The sequence below is a fragment of the Bos grunniens genome, chromosome 15 (genome assembly GCF_055505025.1).
Source record: "Bos grunniens cultivar Pamir isolate PY7600 chromosome 15, Bosgru_T2T1.0, whole genome shotgun sequence".
NCBI classification, from domain to species: Eukaryota; Metazoa; Chordata; class Mammalia; order Artiodactyla; family Bovidae; genus Bos; species Bos grunniens.
In genome coordinates, this window is record NC_141179.1 from 53,618,831 (window position 1) to 53,637,591 (window position 18,761).

At 37.2% G+C, this 18,761-nt stretch overlaps 1 protein-coding gene across 6 annotated transcripts in view; it reads right to left on the bottom strand.

Moving 5' to 3' along the window:
- The window catches only part of RAB6A (RAB6A, member RAS oncogene family), an 89,683-nt gene that overhangs the window by 37,451 nt on the left and 33,471 nt on the right, over positions 1-18,761 (bottom strand). For all 6 annotated transcript variants that reach the window (XM_086340735.1, XM_086340737.1, XM_086340732.1 and 3 more), the window contains exon 2: positions 9,322-9,380. In XM_086340735.1, coding sequence (XP_086196861.1) covers positions 9,322-9,351 — 30 coding nt within the window. In that variant the 5' untranslated portion in view covers positions 9,352-9,380. The remainder of the gene's footprint in view (positions 1-9,321; positions 9,381-18,761) is intronic.

Here is an 18,761-nt window from a genome sequence, read left to right on the forward strand (position 1 = left end):
TGCAGCTTGATTTGAGTAGTTAGTATTGACATCTTTTTTTCCAAAGAGATTCATTTATTTTATATTTATTTATTTTTTGGCTGTGCTGGGTCTTCACTGCTACACAGTCTTTTCTCTAATTGCAGAGAGTGGGGGCTACTCTCTGTTGTGGTGCATGAGCTTCTCATTTTGTGGTAGCTTCTCTTGTTGAGGAGCTCAAGCTCTAGGTCATTCGGGCTTCAGTAGTTGCGGTGCGTGGGCTCAGCAATTGTGGTTCCTGGGCTTTAGAGCACAGGCTCAACAGTTGTGGCTCACAGGCTTAGTTGCTCCATGGCATGAGGGATCTTCCGAGACCAGGCATCAAACCCGTGTCTCCTATATTGGCAGGTGGATTCTTAACCACCTGGGATGTCTCTCCATTTAATTAGGTCTTCTTTTATTTTTTTGAGTAGTTTTGTAGGTTTCAATTTCCCACAGACTTATATTTTAAACAACAAAAGCAGCTTCCTCCTTTATCCCAAACTATGTGACTAACATATAACCTAGTACTAATTCTACCTTATGACATTCAACTTGAATGTCATATCCCACTCTTTCATATGGGGATGGGCTTATAAACTTGAATTACTATGCAAGAGAATCTAATTGACAAACCCCAGGAAAGTACAGGAGTGGCATGGCTGCATTTAAGAAATCTGACTAGTAGAACCTCATTTACTCAGTGTGGCAGATGTAGTTAACTACCTACACAAATATCCATCTACTCCTTCTTCCTTACTAACACAATCAAACATTTATTTAAATCCATACTTTTCCCATTTGAAAAACTACATTTTCCAGCCTTCTTTGAACTTTAAATAAATGGGGTTAACTCAGTTGGGAGGTAGATTCTTATTTTTTCCCCCTTTCATCCTTCTTCCTTCCTGAAGTGGATACCAAGGCTGGAATCCAGGAATCATTCAGTAACCATGAGGCAAAATTCAATACGGAAATCATAAATTAGATTAGGTTAGACTTAAAATAGAAGTTTTGGTCCTGGATGACCATGGAGTTGCTGCACTAGCTCTGAAACACACTACCTTTACACATCTTTTACATGAAAAAAAAATTCTCATGTCACTTATCAATGTTATTTTGTGTTTGTTATAAACAGCTGAAAGTAATTTTTAATGGCTATAAATAGAAACAAGTATTTTCACATCTCACAGTCAAGATATAAATGTTTTTACAATTAGTACAAAGTCAGACTTTACAACAGTCCCCCCCTTCCATTATACTATCCAAGTTTTGGGGCATCATTTATATCACTGAACTCATAAAGATCAAAACTAATTTGAAAAATAGCCTGCTGCTGCTCTTTTTTTTTAGTTAATTTTATTTCAAGCTGGGCTACTACAGAAAAGAATTAAGCCAATAGCAGGAAGAACAGAAATGAGATGGCTGGGAAACTAAGCATTATCAACTATTTCAGCATCTTTAATGCTACTGATGTGGAACTAATTCAAACTTTCATAAAAGACAGATGAGACGTTAGTGCAGTCTTTTGCTCACCTCTTTAGAGAAATGCAAAAAGCAATCATTACAGAAGAAATTAAAAGAGAGAATTCTCTCATGTACCTTAATTTACATTTACGTATTATTTTAAATGTTAACTAATTCATGGATGTTGGGGGGAGTGTCTACTCTGCAAAAAAAAAAAAAAAGAGAAAAAAATTAAACTACTTTTATAGGAGCTTACAAATCAAGACCGAACAACAGCTTATCCAAATATATCGGTGTCAAGGTGATAACTTCCATTTGTTTATTTTATTTGGATGCTCTTCACTCAGAAAGGTGCTTATTTATCTCAACAGCTAATTTATGAAAGATTGCAGATATAAGTTACAATTCTGTCTGACTTTGTATATAGTGGTTTGTCCCCTATCCTGATGCCAGAGAAGCTAGAAACCCATAAACATGATTTTCACATGGGGAATGTATTTTACCCAGTTACAAAAGTAACTTGGTGAAGAAAACAAGTTTTGTTCTGTACAAAGCAATGATAATCAGCTTCCTTCTGTGGTTCAAACACACATAAAGTTCTGTTGCCTGGTTGCTGCCTTCTCAAGCAAGAGAAAATAGAGAAGGAGTTGAAAGACGCAATGACTAAAGAAAGAAAAGAGTGGATAAGTTAAAGAATCTAAAATTAACAGAAATAATTTTTTTTTAAATGAAGAAAGGACCCCAGAAAGAAGATGCTGATACATAATCTGATTTAGAAAAGAATCCCATTTAAAAATATCCTTACATATATGTACATATGTGGGGGAAAAAAATATATATATACATTTTTCCCCTCAATATCTTTCTGCCATATTACATTTCTGTCCATTAGGAGAGAAACTAGGTAGAGTCTGAGGTTTTAAAAATGAGTCATTATAACGAGCATAAGATTTTAGTTATATAAGGTGAACAAGTTCAAGAAATTTGCTACAGAACATTGAATATACATGTAGATAACAATACTATATTGTGTACACTTTAAAGTATAATAAAAAGTTAGAATCTCATAAGTATTCTTACCACAATAAAAAAAAAAAGAACCCCACCCCAAATAAAATGACAACACCTCTGGAAAAGCCAAAAGTCCCGAAAAAAGTCATTAAAAAATTAAATGAAAATTAAAAGACAAATCAAACACTGAGTCAGAAAAACAGTCCACTGGGACTTCGCTGGCAGTCCAGTGGTTAAGACTCTGTGATTTCACTGCAAAGAGGCATGGGTCCCATCCCCGTTGGGAAACAAAGATCCTGCATACTTCGAGGGCAAAAAATATAAATAATAATGTTTAATTTAAAAAAGAAAAACAGTCCATCTAGTTAAGGATTTTGGTTTTATTGATAACTAGAATTTTGAATAGAACAACCTAGAGCTTCAACTTATACAGGTTAAGGATATACTTAATCACCACCATCATCTTTCTGGACAAGTTCATTAGTGTCTAAAACCCACTGTTTTAATCTATGCTATCTTGAACTTAATTGTTGATTTGTAACAGTCCTTGGAATAAGAAATCCTCTAAATTCAAAGAAATCTCAAAGGTTACCCTGAGTAATGTAATATTCCTCAAAACAATCTACTCCAATTGTGGGAATCTTTCTTGAGCTTATTTATATTAAGTTGAACCACATAATATAAAACTGCCAATATTCTATTATTTTTGAATGATAAAGATAGCAATTATGTAATATGGTTCAAACTGATACATTTAAAACTACTGGAAAAATTTACAACTGGAAAAAGAAAACAAAACCAAAAAACTGGTGAAAAACTAGAGCAACTTACAAGAATCACTTACAGCCTCTAGCTACAAATGTTTACCAGATTTCTCAGGTTTTTTGGCTTTACTTTGAAATAACTGACTAAATATGGTCAATAAAGGACTCTTCTGGCCAACCAGTTTAGTCTTTTTCAAATAAAATTAATTCAGTGCAAAGGAATCATAAATAGCATGAATTATGAATTATATATAAAGTTTATCTTTTTTGTGAAATAAAATTTCATTTAAACTAAGTTTCAGATATACATTACATATAGCTCAATAATAAATTTCTAGTTATGAGACTAGCTCTTCAATTATTTCAGAAGTCTTTCTGTTGTGTGTATGGTCAGGGCATAAGATAGGGAATCTTAATCCACTGAAGAATTCTTCACCTGATAACTAAGTTGGCAGCTAACTACATATGGTCAATTCTTCATATTCCAAAGTAATACTTAATACACTGTCAAGATAATTTCCCTAGTTAAGGATGTGGGGTACTACATTATCCTAATTCCCCTGTTAAAGTAAGATAATATCTAGGACTGTGCCTAACTCTTATAAAAACTTGTAGCTTACATGGTTAATCAGTGTCTCCTATTAATGCCAAAGTACAGTGGTATTTTGGCTTCAACAACTTTTTAGAAAGAATCAAAATCTTTGCTTATCTGTTAAATGTAACCTCACCCCATCAACATTACCTCCCTTAAAAAATGTCTGCATGAATAAGAGCAATAATCTTAATGAATAAGTAGCAACAGCACTTTAGACACCTAAAGATCTCTTTAATTTCAGACATAGTTGTATATACCCTATATACCCTAGTGGGTATAATGAAATACTTCAGAAAGTAAAAGTACCTGGTTTGAACATTACTGATTTATTCTTTTTAACTTATTCTTTGGTTTTTGTTTTACAATTAAGCTATTTAAAAGATACATATATATATAACTTAGACATACACACACACACACACATATATATATATGGTTATATTTATATACATATATATGGTTATATATACAGGGTTAGGGTTATATATATCGGAGAAGGCAATGGCACCCCACTCCAGTACTCTTGCCTGGAGAATCCCACGGATGGAGGAGCTTGGAAGGCTGCAGTCCATGGGGTCGCTGAGGGTTGGACATGGCTGAGCGACTTCACTTTCACTTTTCACTTTCATGCATTGGAGAAGGAAATGGCAATCCACTCCAGTGTTCTTGCCTGGAGAATCCCATGGACGGGGGAGCCTGGTGGGCTGCCGTCTATGGGGTCGAACAGAGTCGGACACAACTGAAGTGACTTAGCAGTAGGGTTACATATATATATCAGATCAGATCAGTCGCTCAGTCGTGTCCGACTCTTGGCCACCCCATGAATCGCAGCACGCCAGGCCTCCCTGTCCATCACCAACTCCCGGAGTTCACTCAGACTCACATCCATCGAGTCGGTGATGCCATCCAGCCATCTCATCCTCTGTCGTCCCCTTCTCCTCCTGCCCCCAAATCCCTCCCAGCATCAGAGTCTTTTCCAATGAGTCAACTCTTCGCATGAGGTGGCCAAAGTATTGGAGTTTCAGCTTTAGCATCTTTCCTTCCAAAGAAATCCCAGGGCTGATCTCCTTCAGAATGCACTGGTTGGATCTCCTTGCAGTCCAAGGGACTCTCAAGAGTCTTCTCCAACATCACAGTTCAAAAGCATCAATTCTTCGGCGCTCAGCCTTCTTCACAGTCCAACTCTCACATCCATACATGACCACAGGAAAAACCATAGCCTTGACTAGACAAACCTTTGTTGGCAAAGGAATGTCTCTGCTTTTGAATATGCTATCTTGGTTGGTCATAACTTTCCTTCCAAGGAATAAGCGTCTTTTAATTTCATGGCTGCAGTCACCATCTGTAGTGATTTTGGAGCCCAGAAAAATAAAGCCTGACACTGTTTCCCCATCTATTTCCCATGAAGTGGTGGGACCGGATGCCATGATCTTCATTTTCTGAATGTTGAGCTTTAAGCCAACGTTTTCACTCTCCACTTTCACTTTCATCAAGAGGCTTTTGAGTTCCTCTTCACTTTCTGCTATAAGGGTGGTGTCATCTGCATATCTGAGGTTATTGATATTTCTCCCGGCAATCTTGATTCCAGCTTGTGCTTCTTCCAGTCTAGCGTTTCTCATGACGTACTCTGCATATAAGTTAAATAAGCAGGGTGACAATATACAGCCTTGACGAACTCCTTTTCCTATTTGGAACCAGTCTGTTGTTCCATGTCCAGTTCTAACTGTTGCTTCCTGACCTGCATACAAATTTCTCAAGAGGCAGATGAGGTGGTCTGGTATTCCCATCTCTTTCAGAATTTTCCACAGTTTCTTGTGATCCACACAGTCAAAGGCTTTGGCATAGTCAATAAAGCAGAAATAGATGTTTTTCTGGAACTCTCTTGCTTTTTCCATGATCCAGCGGATGTTGGCAATTTGATCTCTGGTTCCTCTGCCTTTTCTAAAACCAGCTAGAACATCAGGAAGTTGACGGTTCACATATTGCTGAAGCCTGGCTTGGAGAATTTTGAGCATTTCTTTACTAGCATGTGAGATGAGTGCAATTGTGCGGTAGTTTGAGCATTCTTTGGCATTGCCTTTCTTTGGGATTGGAATGAAAACTGACCTTTTCCAGTCCTGTGGCCACTGCTGAGTTTTCCAAATTTGCTGGCATATTGAGTGCAGCACTTTCACAGCATCATCTTTCAGGATCTGGAATAGCTCAACTGGAATTCCATCACCTCCACTAGCTTTGTCTGTAGTGATGCTTTCTAAGGCCCACTTGACTTCACATTCCAGGATGTCTGGCTCTAGGTCAGTGATCACACCATCGTGATTATCTGGGTCATGAAGATCTTTTTTGTACAGTTATATATATATATAACCAGATATATATGCAACTGAGGGCAGACATCCTTGTCTTGTTCCTGATCTTAGAGAATACATTCAGCCTTCAAACATTAAGTCTGATATTAGCTGCGTGTTTTTCATAGAGATGTTCTTTATCATGTTTGGACACTTCCCTTGTATTTGTAGCTTGCTGAGTATTTATTACTGAGAAGGTAACAGGCAGGAAGGCCAGGGGTCTCCAAGCGGAGGAAATAGGCTGCAAGTGTCAGACATTCTTTATCTCTCCCTTAAGCGGCAGGAGGAAACAAACTACAAGTGTCAGATTTTTTTTCTTTCTCCATACAAAATTAAAAGCAGGTTTCTCTATGGAAATGTTTTTCTTAAGCTATGTTAATGAAACGATGTATTTGCTTTGGAATTTGCCTTTCTTCAAAATGGTTCCACCTAAGATTAACATTTTTTCTTTTCTCAAACCTTGGACTGATAATAGCTCAACAAACCAGGAGTCATATCAATTGTTTTATGGCTGGGGGATGACACACCTCAAGCCATCCTATCTCAAAAATGCATTTTGTGGGAGAGGGGCCTGGTGAAACTCCATCAGCCTTGAGGTGTCTCTCTTACCTGATTAATAGCTTTCTAATAGACATAAAACACCTTGCTAAAGACTAGCAGGGGGCACTCTCCGTCCTCCTTCTGATGTCTGTGTCAGAAGCTTTTCTCAAAAGCTCTTGAGCGATCAAGCCTGGTCTCTGGTTCCGAAGCTAAATCTTCTTCTTCAGAGATCACAAATCCGACATAGTTCACCATAAGCTATCATCATCATCAAAGGCTACTGGGTTGTGTCAAACGCTTTTTCTGTGTCCACTGAAATGATCATGTGATTTGTGTCCTTCTTTTTTTTTTTTGGCAACAACGCACGGTTTGTGGCGTGTTAGTTCCTCAATCAGAGATCAAACCTGGGCCCTCAGGAGTGAGTGTGCAGAGTCCTAACCACTGAACCACCAGAGGATTTCCCTGATTGTGTCCTTTAGACTTTTCATATAGCATATTTCATTACTTTTTGTATGTTAAATCAACCTTGCAACCTCAGTACTAATCTACCAATCCCACCCGGTAAATGGCATAGATCCTTTTTACAAGTCAGCAAATTCAGTTTGGTAGTATTTTGCTAAGGTCTGTTGTGTTTATATTCATAAAAGATATACCCTGTAGTTTTATTTTTGATGTCTTTGCCTGGTTTGGGTATCCTCATAGGATAAGTTGGAAAATGTTTCTTCCTCTTCTATTTTTGGAAATTTATGAAGTATTAGTGTTGTTCTTCATGTATTTCACTGAAGTGATCAGTGAAGGCATCTAGTCCTACAATTTTCTTTGCGAGTTTAAAAAAGAAAAAAATTATTTATGGCCGTCCTGGGTCTTTGTTGCTGCACATGGGGCTTTCTCCAGTTGCAGTGCACGGGCTTCTCATTGCAGTGGTTTCTCTTGCTGTGGAGCACAGACTCTAGAGCACAGGATTAGTAGTTGTGGCGCACAGGCTTAACTGCCCTGTGGCATGTGGAATCTCCCTGGAGCAGGGATCAAATCCGTGTCCCCTGCATTGGCAGGCAAATTCTTAACTACTGGACCACAAGTGAAGTCCTGTGACAAGTTTTTTGATTGCTAATTTTATCTACTTATTCACAGGTATGTTCAAATTTTCTATTTCTTCTTGTGTTAGTTTTGGTAGTGTATCTTTCTTTGACTTTGTCCATTTCATCTAGTTTATCTCATATGTTGGCATACAACCATTTTACACTATTCTCTTATAATATTCTCTCATAGTAATCTCTATTTCCATATAGTTGGTTATAAGATTTTCTCCTACACTCCTGACTGTAATAATTTGAGTCTCTCTCTCTCTCTTTATTAGTTAGCTAAAGTCTTGTCAATTTTGTGGATCTTTCCTAAGAACCACTTTTGGTTTCATTGAATTTCTTGTTTTTCTGTTCTCTCGTCCATATATTTTTGTTCTAACCTTTATTAGCTTCTGAATTAAGCATGTCTTTATTTTCTGTATTTTTGTTGTCCTGATATCTGGGAGCTTCCTAACACTAGAGGGACTGGCCCTCCCAGAGTCTGCCATTTCCTAGAGATGTAAACTTGCCCATGAGAGGGACTTTCATATGAAAACCAACAAATCCAGACCCATACCCCAACCATCTCCTCAATCACACTCAGAGCCACTATGCCCCTGCCCTAATCACCCCAAGGCCAAGTACCAGAAAACCAAGAACAGCCCCTACAGCCCAAGGAGCACTGAAATTATTAAAACTAGGCTGGTCTTACCCATCCTCCTCACAAAAATCACAATTAAAAAAAAAATCACAATAAAGGCTAGCACCCTAGTACCTACATTTCCTGTCCCCTACCCCATCTCCTGATCAATATCAGTACTTCTTTCATCTGCCCTCCTACTATGGCCTGGAGTGTCCCTCCCTCTTGGAATCTGTGAGTATAACAGCCTTTTCAGTAGCAATCATCTCCTGATCTGTTAGCTTCATCATACCTGAATAATAATAATAAAGCCTATATTTTAAAGCAGTTTCTTACTTCTGCTTAAGTTTACTTTTCTTTTTCTAGTTTCTTAGGGTAGAAGATTAAATTACTGAGTTAATATACCTCTTGTTTTCCTTACAGAACTGCTTTAAGCTGTATCCCATTAGTTTTGGAATGTTGTGTTTTCTTTTTCATTTATCAAAATACTTCCTAATTTCCCTTGTGACTGTCTTTGACCCATTCCCAAATCTCCTTCTATTAATGATTTCTAATTACAGTACTTATTCTTGACTTCAAGTATAGACCAAAATGTCACAGAACCCTAGACTTGGAAGAAATATCTCCAAAAGAATATCTATCGATATAATCACTCTACTTCTATTCTAGATGGTATTACCAATAACTTTTCAATAGATTCTACAAGAGAAGCTAAAGAAATTAAATGAAAAAGTTGAGGACTATAAGCATAATCAGTTATACTTTGTATTTATACAGCATTTTACAGGTTACACAAAGTGCTTTTATATCCAGGACAATGTAAAAAAGTGAATTTTTAAAAGTACCTTGAACATTACTTGCAAACAAAATAAAAACAACTAGTAGGTTGGAGAAAACAAAATACCTGATAGGTATTGTCGAAACTGTCATACATGAATCTGGTAATCAGTGATGTCTTTCCAACTGAAATGAAAAGAAAAAAAAAAAGATTCATTCAGTTAGCACATTAAATTGGGTTCTCAAGTAATTTTTCTACAGAGAACTGCAATTCAATTCATTGAGAAATATCTGAAATGGTTCTACTAATGATAATTTAAAAACATATAGCCCTGAGTTTGTTGAAATGTCTTTAGTAACAGATAATATCTCAAATTGAGAGCACAAATAAAGCATATTCCTTTAGTTAAGAGTTGAGGAAAATAAAGAGAAAACATGAAGGAAAACAATTATGTTGACATCTCTAATTCACAAAAGGCAAGCAAATATTTACTTGGATCCTAACAAAAAGAACTAGGATTATACTAGGAAGAAATTATAGTAACTTCCTGGACAGTAACCTGGGGAAAACAAAGGTCAGATCCACTTCATTCAGTGAATCAAACCTTAATCTCTGGAAGTATGAAGACTAAAGATGAAGAGTTCCAGGAGGGATATGAGGGCTGTAAAAACTAGACTGCTTAATGAAGTGACCTGGAAAATTGTTTTGAAATTCATCTCAGGATTAGAGCTGTATACTTCTTTGACAGGGCAGTCCCAAAGATTCATAACACTACCTTGTATTGGTATTTTTAGGTTAATCCACAAGGAAGTGCCACTAGGAAAAAATAGTGGTATACTGCCAATATCCTTATCCACAGGCACACTGTTCAAGGGCAAGAACCATATCTAATTCTCCTATTTCTCCAGTAGCTTGGCCAAGACTCAATAAATACTAAATGAATACAATAAATTTTATCAATTAGAAAACAACTGGGCAAATAAAATATTTCAAATGCTCCCCAAAATGTAAATACTTTGGGAAAAAGAAACAATACCTGGTCATTCATATTTTTGTATGGATTTAAGTAACTTTTGATTTCAACTTCTGATCTTTAAGAGACCTGATTTGGGCCTCTTTATTGCATCCTCCAGCCATGTTTCATATGAAAACATGAGGAAAAAACTGAGCCAAAGAGATAAGAATCTCATAAAATCACCTACTCCCAAACGTCTTATTTCAAAGAATCTAAAGTAGCAGGTAGAAGAGCTAAAGCTACTTTCCCTAGATCATAGTCAAAAGCAAATTAATATTTGAGAGGAAGTCTCTATCCGGAGCAATGAGTAGACCGATGCACTTCTTCATTAACACATCAGTTCACTTCGGTCACTCAGTTGTGTCCGATTCTTTGCAACCCCACGGACTGCAGCACGCCAGGCCTCCCTGTCCATCACCAATAGTAGATAGTATAGTTTTTATTTTGTTTTGAAAAATGTCCCTCCTTCTTTATAAAAAGAGCAAAATGCATGCTACAAAGCAGGCAATACAGAAAAGACCAAGAACAAAGTGAAAATTACGTATATCCTACCACCTATATATAACTAATGTTAAAACTTTAGTATATTTCTAAAATGCTTTTATATATAAAAATATATATGTACTTAAAGGCAAAACCCACCATTCATAGTAAAGTCAGGAACAATACAGATACTACTATTAATATTATTTAACACCGATCAGAATCTATAAAAAGTAAATCTAAAAATCTGAAGAGATAAAAGGCAAAATAGTGATGGGGGAAAGAAAGGTAGAGAAAAGCCAAGGAACATACAAAATATACAGTGAAGAAATACAAAGTACCTAGTAAAAACAGTTTTTATTCAAAAGATTAAAATTTCATTACTAAGCATTTTAAATATGATTCTTCAATATAGGATCTTTGTAAATAAATTGTTCTTGTTCACCCCAAAACCTTCTGTAAAATGGTATGTAAACTTATAATGATTTGCTTAATGTTTGCTTTCCTTGATAAAATGTAAGGCCCATATTTGTCTTATTTAGTCCACATCATCAGAGTCTGACACACCTTTGCTGAACTGATAATAATTTTCCAGAAGGTAAAAAATACATATCTAGGGTTCTTCCAAATAAATATTATTTTTAATTAAACAAGTTATTTTATTATAAATACTTCTACTACAAAACACAACAAAGTGATAATATACTTTATATTTTTAAAGATGCCTAATGAGAATAATTTTTGTTCAGTACAAGGACTACATATTACATATAGCACAATAGAGTATTGCAATAAAGCCAGTTATATGAAAAACAACAACAACAACAAACCCTATGGTTTGTAAATCCAAGGCAATGGGTTTGCTTCTATGTATAATAATGACAAAAAAATTTAAACAACCAGCTTCCCCCACTACCTGAAAGTAGAGTGTTCGTATGAAACCTTTCCTAAGCCAAAATGGCATAAAGCAAAGCAGCAATTACCTTAGGACACATCTTGCTAAGTGGATGCACAAAATAAAATCAAGTTAAAGCACAGATGCTCATCCACACAGTTCAAAGCTATAACGGCTTGATGCTAAGTATAGTTCCCAGGGAAGGAGCTTGGAGGTTCCACTCCTGCTGCCTGGGGTACGTGTTGCCTCAACAACACCTCTCTACGTAAAAAACACTGAATGCTATTTTCACTTTTTGGTAAAAGCAAAATTCCTCTTCAGATTTCTTTTGGGTAGTGAAAACAAGTAGTCATGGGTCTTACACAAAAGTAAAGTGGCATAAAGCAGGCTTGTGAAAAGCAGGGAATACTGTATCTTTTTCTCCCTCAGATCTTATACTGGGTATTTTATAGGACAGTGCTAACCTTGACATTAATTTGCAAGAAGTGAAATTTTATTTCCATCTTTCAAGAAATGGTAACATGCTCAGGAGTTTAGAAAATTGCCCAAGGTAATTCAGTTCCCTATTACAACATGATGCCATTCCATTTCTAACCAAAGGTCATGTTCTTCTCAATATACTACTTCCTTTTGCTATTTAAAACAAGCCCCCTCCCCCCTCCCCCAAAAAAACCCATGGTCACCACAGCAGAAAAGCTACTGTTACTACCTACCTAGCCTCCAGGTTTTAAAGAACCTGAACTTAGACCATAAGAAATAGAAAATGAAAGGGAGTATATCCTTGAAAGAAAAAACCTCAAAGAATGAGATTTTTCAGGCAGTAACTTTTTTCCTGAAGCACTAGGAAACATAAGGGCTTCCACGGTGGCTCAGTGGTAAAGGACCTGCCTACCAACGCAGGAGACACAGGTTCAGTCCCCAGATTGGGACAATACCCTGGAGAAGAAAATGGCAACTCACTCCAGCACTCTAGTATTCTCACCAGGGAAATCCATTGTACAGAGAGGAGCCCGGCAAGCAACAGTCCAAAGGGTCACAAAAGAGCTGGGCATGACTTAGTGACTAAACAACAAACAATGAAACACAACCTAATGGGCATGTTTCTGGTAGCAGAAGACCCAATTCCTAAAAGGTTTGAGGAGTCACAGGACAAAGTTCAGGGCTCAAAGAACACTTAGAAAGATTGGGAAAGTAGACTTCTGCAAGAAAGAGAGCTGCAAATAGAGAGATTTGTATTTAAAACGTGTCCAAACTCTTGGCTGATGTCCTCAATGATCTATGAGGACTTGATGGGGAGACCTCAGGGTTCCCAGCAGCAGATGGATGTTAAGAGTTCAGAATTTGAATCCAGCCAAAGTAACTGCCTTCTAGGACAAAACAACTCTTTGGAGACAATAAAATCTAGAGTCTGTATATATGTATTCTTCATCGTCCTGTATCCAATTAAAAAAGTGATAAAAAGAAATAAAAATATATAATTCATACCCAAGAAAAAAAGTAGTAAAAAAACAGACCCCAACCTGGACGGAGGGGAGTTTGGGGGGATAATGGATACATGTATATGTACGGCTGCATTCCTTCTGCTATTCATCTGATACTATCACAATATTGTTAATCAGCTATACCCCAATACAAAATAAAAAGTAAAAAAAAAAAAAAAACCTAAACCAAAAGACTCCAAGATGAGTCAGATTTTGTAGTTAGCAGACAAGCATTTAAAGCAGCTATCAGAGACATATTCTAGACCTTGGAAGAAGACATGTATAAGAAATAAATAAAAGGAAAATTTCCACAGAGAAAAATGAGAAAAAAGAATCAAACGTAAATTGCAAGTACTTACAATAAGTAATCAGAAAAGTAATTGTATGGATTTAACAGCTGATAGAAATGGCAGAAGAAAGAAGTGAAGCTGAATATAGATCAAACAGTTTAACATATATATAAAAGAAGTTCCCACTGGATAAGATAGAAGAAATTAGGGGAAAATATTTGTAGAAATAATAGCTGAAAACTTTTCAAATATAGTGAAAAGTTAAGAACTTACAGATCCGAGAAATTCAATGAACAGGACAAATACAAAGAAAATCATACTTTGACAAACTATTAAAATCCAAGTATAAAGGAAGAAAACCCTTGAAAACATCCAGAGAAAATGTACTACACATAGGAGGTGGACGGGGGAAGAGGCAGGAGGAGAGTGAACATACATTTTTATGAACTCCTCCACAGAGAAAGTGAGAACACAAGACAATGGAATTACATCTTTAAATTTCTTAATGAAAATATATATTTTTCAACACTTAAATACTATATCTCATAAAACTACCTTTCAAAAATGAAGATTAAGTGAAGATTATAAAGTAAGGTCATAAAGTGAAGTCGCTCAGTCGTATTCGATTCTTTGCGACCCCATGAACTGTAGCCTATCACGCTCCTCCATCCATGGGATTTTCCAGGCAAGAGTACTGGAGTGGTTTGCCATTTCCTTCTCCAGAAGATCTTCCCGACCAAGGGATGGAACCTGGGTCTCCTGCATTGTAGGCAGATGTAATTAGCGTCTGAGCCACCAGAGAAGTCCACAGACAAGTGAAGATTACAGACAAACAAAAGTGAGAGAATTCCTTGTCAGATCTGTAATACAAAAAAGCTTCGGAATTACCTGGTGGTCCATCAGTTAAGAATCTGTCTGCCAATAAAGGGAACACACATTCAATCCCTGGTCCAGGAAGATCCCACACACCACGGAACAACAAAGGCTGTGTACCACAACTACCGAGCCCACGCTTGGCAAGAAGAGAAACCACTGCAATGAGAAGCCCGAGCACCACAACAAAGAGTAGCCCCCACTCACCGCAACTAGAGAAAGCTCGTGCAGAGCAACAAAGACCCAGCAAAGCCAGAAACAAATAAATAAATAATTTTAAAAAGAGAGAGACAGACAATTAAGAGAGTGAAAAGGAAAACCCAGATTGTGAGATATGTGAAAGGGAAACCAGTTTCAGAATGACACTGTAAGGAACTGCATACACCAACTTCCCAGGGGAACTGGTAAGAATTTAAACAAAACAAAAAGCATTTAAAATCTCTGGAAACAGTCCTAAAGGCATAAAGCAAATGAATATTTACTCAAGAAAATATACTAAAATTCAGTAATAAAAGAATGTCTGTGGTATTTGAATAACAACAAAAAAGCCATGTACAAGTATGTTAAAAACAGCTTTATTCATAATGGCCAACAACCAGAAGTAATCTAAATCTTTATCAATAAGGGAATGGATTAAGAATTCCCTGGATGTCCAGTGGTTAGGGCTCTGTGCTTCCACTGTGGGGGATACGGATTCAATTTTAGTCTAGGAACTAAAACTGCACACACCCTGGGACTAAAAAGAAGGGAGTGGGGGGGGGGGGCGGAAATGGATAAATTATGGCATAGTAATAACAAAATATTACACAAGCAAAAATAACATCTTATATACACAACATGGACAAATTTCACAGACAATACATGGGGTGAAAGGGGTCAGATATAAAAAATATATATGTTGTATGATTCCACTTATATATAGTTCAAAACTGGCACAATTAATCAGTGGAGATAGAAGTCAAAATAGTAGAAACTTCAGGAGTTTCTAACTGGAATATGGAGTCAGGGAAACGTCTGACTGCTAGAAAGACCTATATTTTTATCTGAGGAGTAGTTACAAGAATGTATTAATATGCAAAATTTTCAACAAGCCATACATTTAAAATTTGTCTACTTTATGAACTTCCTTGGTGGCCCAGACGGTAAAGCGTCTGCCTACAATGCAGGAGACTGCGGTTCGATCCCTGGGTCGGGAAGATCCTCTGGAGAAGGAAATGGCAACCCACTCCAGTACTCTTGCCTGGAAAATCCCATGGACGGAGGAGCATGATAGGCTACAGTTCATAGGGTTGCAAAGAGTCAGATACGACTGAACGACTTCACTTTATGACCTTACAAGATATTATACTTTAACAAAAAGAATTTTTTTTAAAAAAGTAAAATACTTAATTATATATATGTGATTCCCAATACAAACTGCATGTATTTATGTGGATATCATGTAATCCTGATCTATTGTATTAAGAAGGGTCTTTACTTCTGTTGCAGTCTACCCTACACCTGAGAAAAACAACAGACAAACCCAAACTGGGGGCACTCTAAAGCAGGGGTCCCCAACCTCTAGGATCTAATGCCTGATGATCTGAGGTGGAGGTGATACAGTAATAAGAGAAATAAACTGCATAATAAATGTAATGCTCTTGAATTATCCTGAAACACTCCACTCCACTCCACTCCTGTCTGTGGAAACAGTATCTTCCATGAAACTCGTCCCTGGTGCCAACAACGTTGGGGACTGCTGCTTTAAAGGATACCTTGCCTCAAGATGGATCATGAAAAACAAACAAAGGCTGAATGAGAAACTGTGACAAACCAAGGGAATCTATGGAGACATGAAAACTAAATGCAATGTGGCACTCTGGACTGCATCCTGGAACAGAAAAAGGGTATTAGTGAAAAAAAAATCTAGTAGCATTCAAATAAATGTCTGGAGAGTTTGGTGATATATAGTAATATACTAATGCCAGTTTCTTAGACAAATGTACTATAGTAATTTTAGATGTTAACATGAGGTAAACTGCTGCTGCTGCTAAGTCACTTCAGTCGTGTCCGACTCTGTGTGACCCCACAGACAGCAGCCCACCAGACTCCCCCGTCCCTGGGACTCTCCAGGCAAGAACACTGGAGTGGGTTGCCATTTCCTTCTCCAATGCATGAAAGTGAAAAGGAAGTCGCTCAGTCGTGTCTGACTCTTCTCGACCCCATGGATTGCAGCCCACCAGGCTCCTCCGTCCATGGGATTCTCCAGGCAAGAGTACTGGAGTTGGATGTCACTGCCTTCTCCTAGGAGAGGGTTAAATGGGAATTCGGTACTGTTTTTAATATTTCTACATATTTAAAATGATTTTAAAATAAAAAGTTCATTAACAAAGGTAAAACATACACACAAAAATCCCTGAATTCAAAGTTTAAAAGACTTATATGCTTTACTGTATATATATTATGTCTAATCTAAAAAAAAAAAAAAGAAATCTAACAAGCCTCAGAGCCTGTACATGCTTGATCCCTAAAAAGGGGGATCAGAGGAGACCTGTAACAGGTCAGAGGATTCTGGTTAACTGGCACTAAACAGTACAAGTAACAGTATCCTGGAACTGAGTATACTATATCCACTTGAGTAAACCTTTCATTTAAGTTGGATGGAATCATCAAAAAGATCAGAAAACAGGGACACTTCATCAAGTTTACATACACTGTATGAAGAATTCTATGTCTGCCTGCTAGTAAATGGTTAATAAAAATCTACAGGTTTGACAGAAAGAGGGACAAGATAGAAAGGACCACAGGGAGGGAAGCTTGATTGCTACTCTTTCAGGGTAGCAGAGAGGGAGCATAGGAGAGAAATAAAACAAGAAATGGCAAAACATTAGTAACATAAGCTCTTTGATGGTACTTGGGGACTGAAAATCAAAAACAATTACAATCACACAGCTTACTATCTACATAAACATCACTTACCATTCTAGTGTTATCAATCTGACTTTACTACCCTGCATGTGTGCAGGCAGGTCACTTCAGTCATGTCCAACTCTTTGTGACCATATGCACTGTAACTAGCCAGGTTCCTCTGTCCATGGGATTTTCCAGGCAAGAACTGGAGTCAGTTGCCATGCCCTACTCCAGAGGATTTTCCCAACCCAGGGACTGAACCCATAACTTTCATGTCTCCTGCACTTGGAGGTGGGTTCTTTATTACTAGCGCCACCCGGAAATTCTTATCTAGGGAAACAGAGTTGCAAATAACTACTGTTCCTTCAGGAAATTCCCCAAAGTCCATCAAATTAACATAAAACTGTCCATGTAGTCATAAGATAGCATAAAATGATTGTTTACTCTCACAGATTTTTAAAAAAATGTTTGCTTGTTTGTCTGAGCCAGGTCTTAGTTGTGGCATGCAAGATCTTCAGTTGCAGCATGTGAACTCTTAGTTGCAGCATATATGGGATCTAGTTCCCTGACCAGAGATTGAACCTAGGGCCCCCTGCAATGGGAGTTTGGAGTCTTAGCCATTAGACCACCAGGGAAGTCTCTCACAGATTCTTTGAACTTTGTCTCAAAATGCTCACACTTTGTCATGTCTACAAATTTTAAATGATTGCAACAGTCTTTATCCAATTCTAATCAAGCCTCTGTATTAATACAGCCTCCTTAAATCAAATCTCCCAAACCATAAACATCCCAACTTTGCTCTCCTCCTTCCCAAAAGGCTACAGTGTTGGTTTGAATAGTGTATCCCCAAAGCTCCTGTTCACTGGCAAACTGACAAGTGACCTTCTTTGGAAATAGGGCTCTTCACAGATACAATCAAGTTAAATTCTGGTCATGCTGGATTAGAATGGGTTCTAGCAATAATCAGAAGCTAAGAGAAACAGATACGATGGTTTCTATTACAGAGCCTTCAGAAGGAGAATGACCTCCCTGACAACTTGATGTGGGACTACTAGCCTCCAAGAACTGTGAGATAATAAACTTCTGTAATTTAAAGCCACTAATTTGTGGTAATTGCTATGGCAGTCCTAAGAAATTAATAAAGCTCCTAAAACTAAGCATTATCTTCCTTAAAGTGGTAAGCAATAAACTCAGATTTACCTTAACAACGGGTTGTGTTAGTGCTATTTTCAGGGAGTAAGCACTGAACAGAGTTCATTATACTATCTGAACTATATGACATACATTTGAAAAAGTCCATAATAAAAAGTATTTGAAAATATTTTCATAATCTAACATATCATGGCCCCAATGTGAAAATCAGCATGTTACAATTAAATTATTATAAAGATCAAAGGATGCTCTGTCATTAGTTCAAATATCATTTCACATGAAGTCTTTATCCAAGTCTTTACAGCTTCATCCTCTATGCTCTCCTGACACATAAATACAGCCTTAATGACAACCCTTTTCCTTAGGTAGAATGGATCCTTCTATGGAAAGACAAATAAACGAATGGTCCTGACAGTAACATTACAAAGGCTATAAATCCTAAATAGTATGGGGTAGTGAACCAAGAACTTCTAGATGTACAAGTTGGT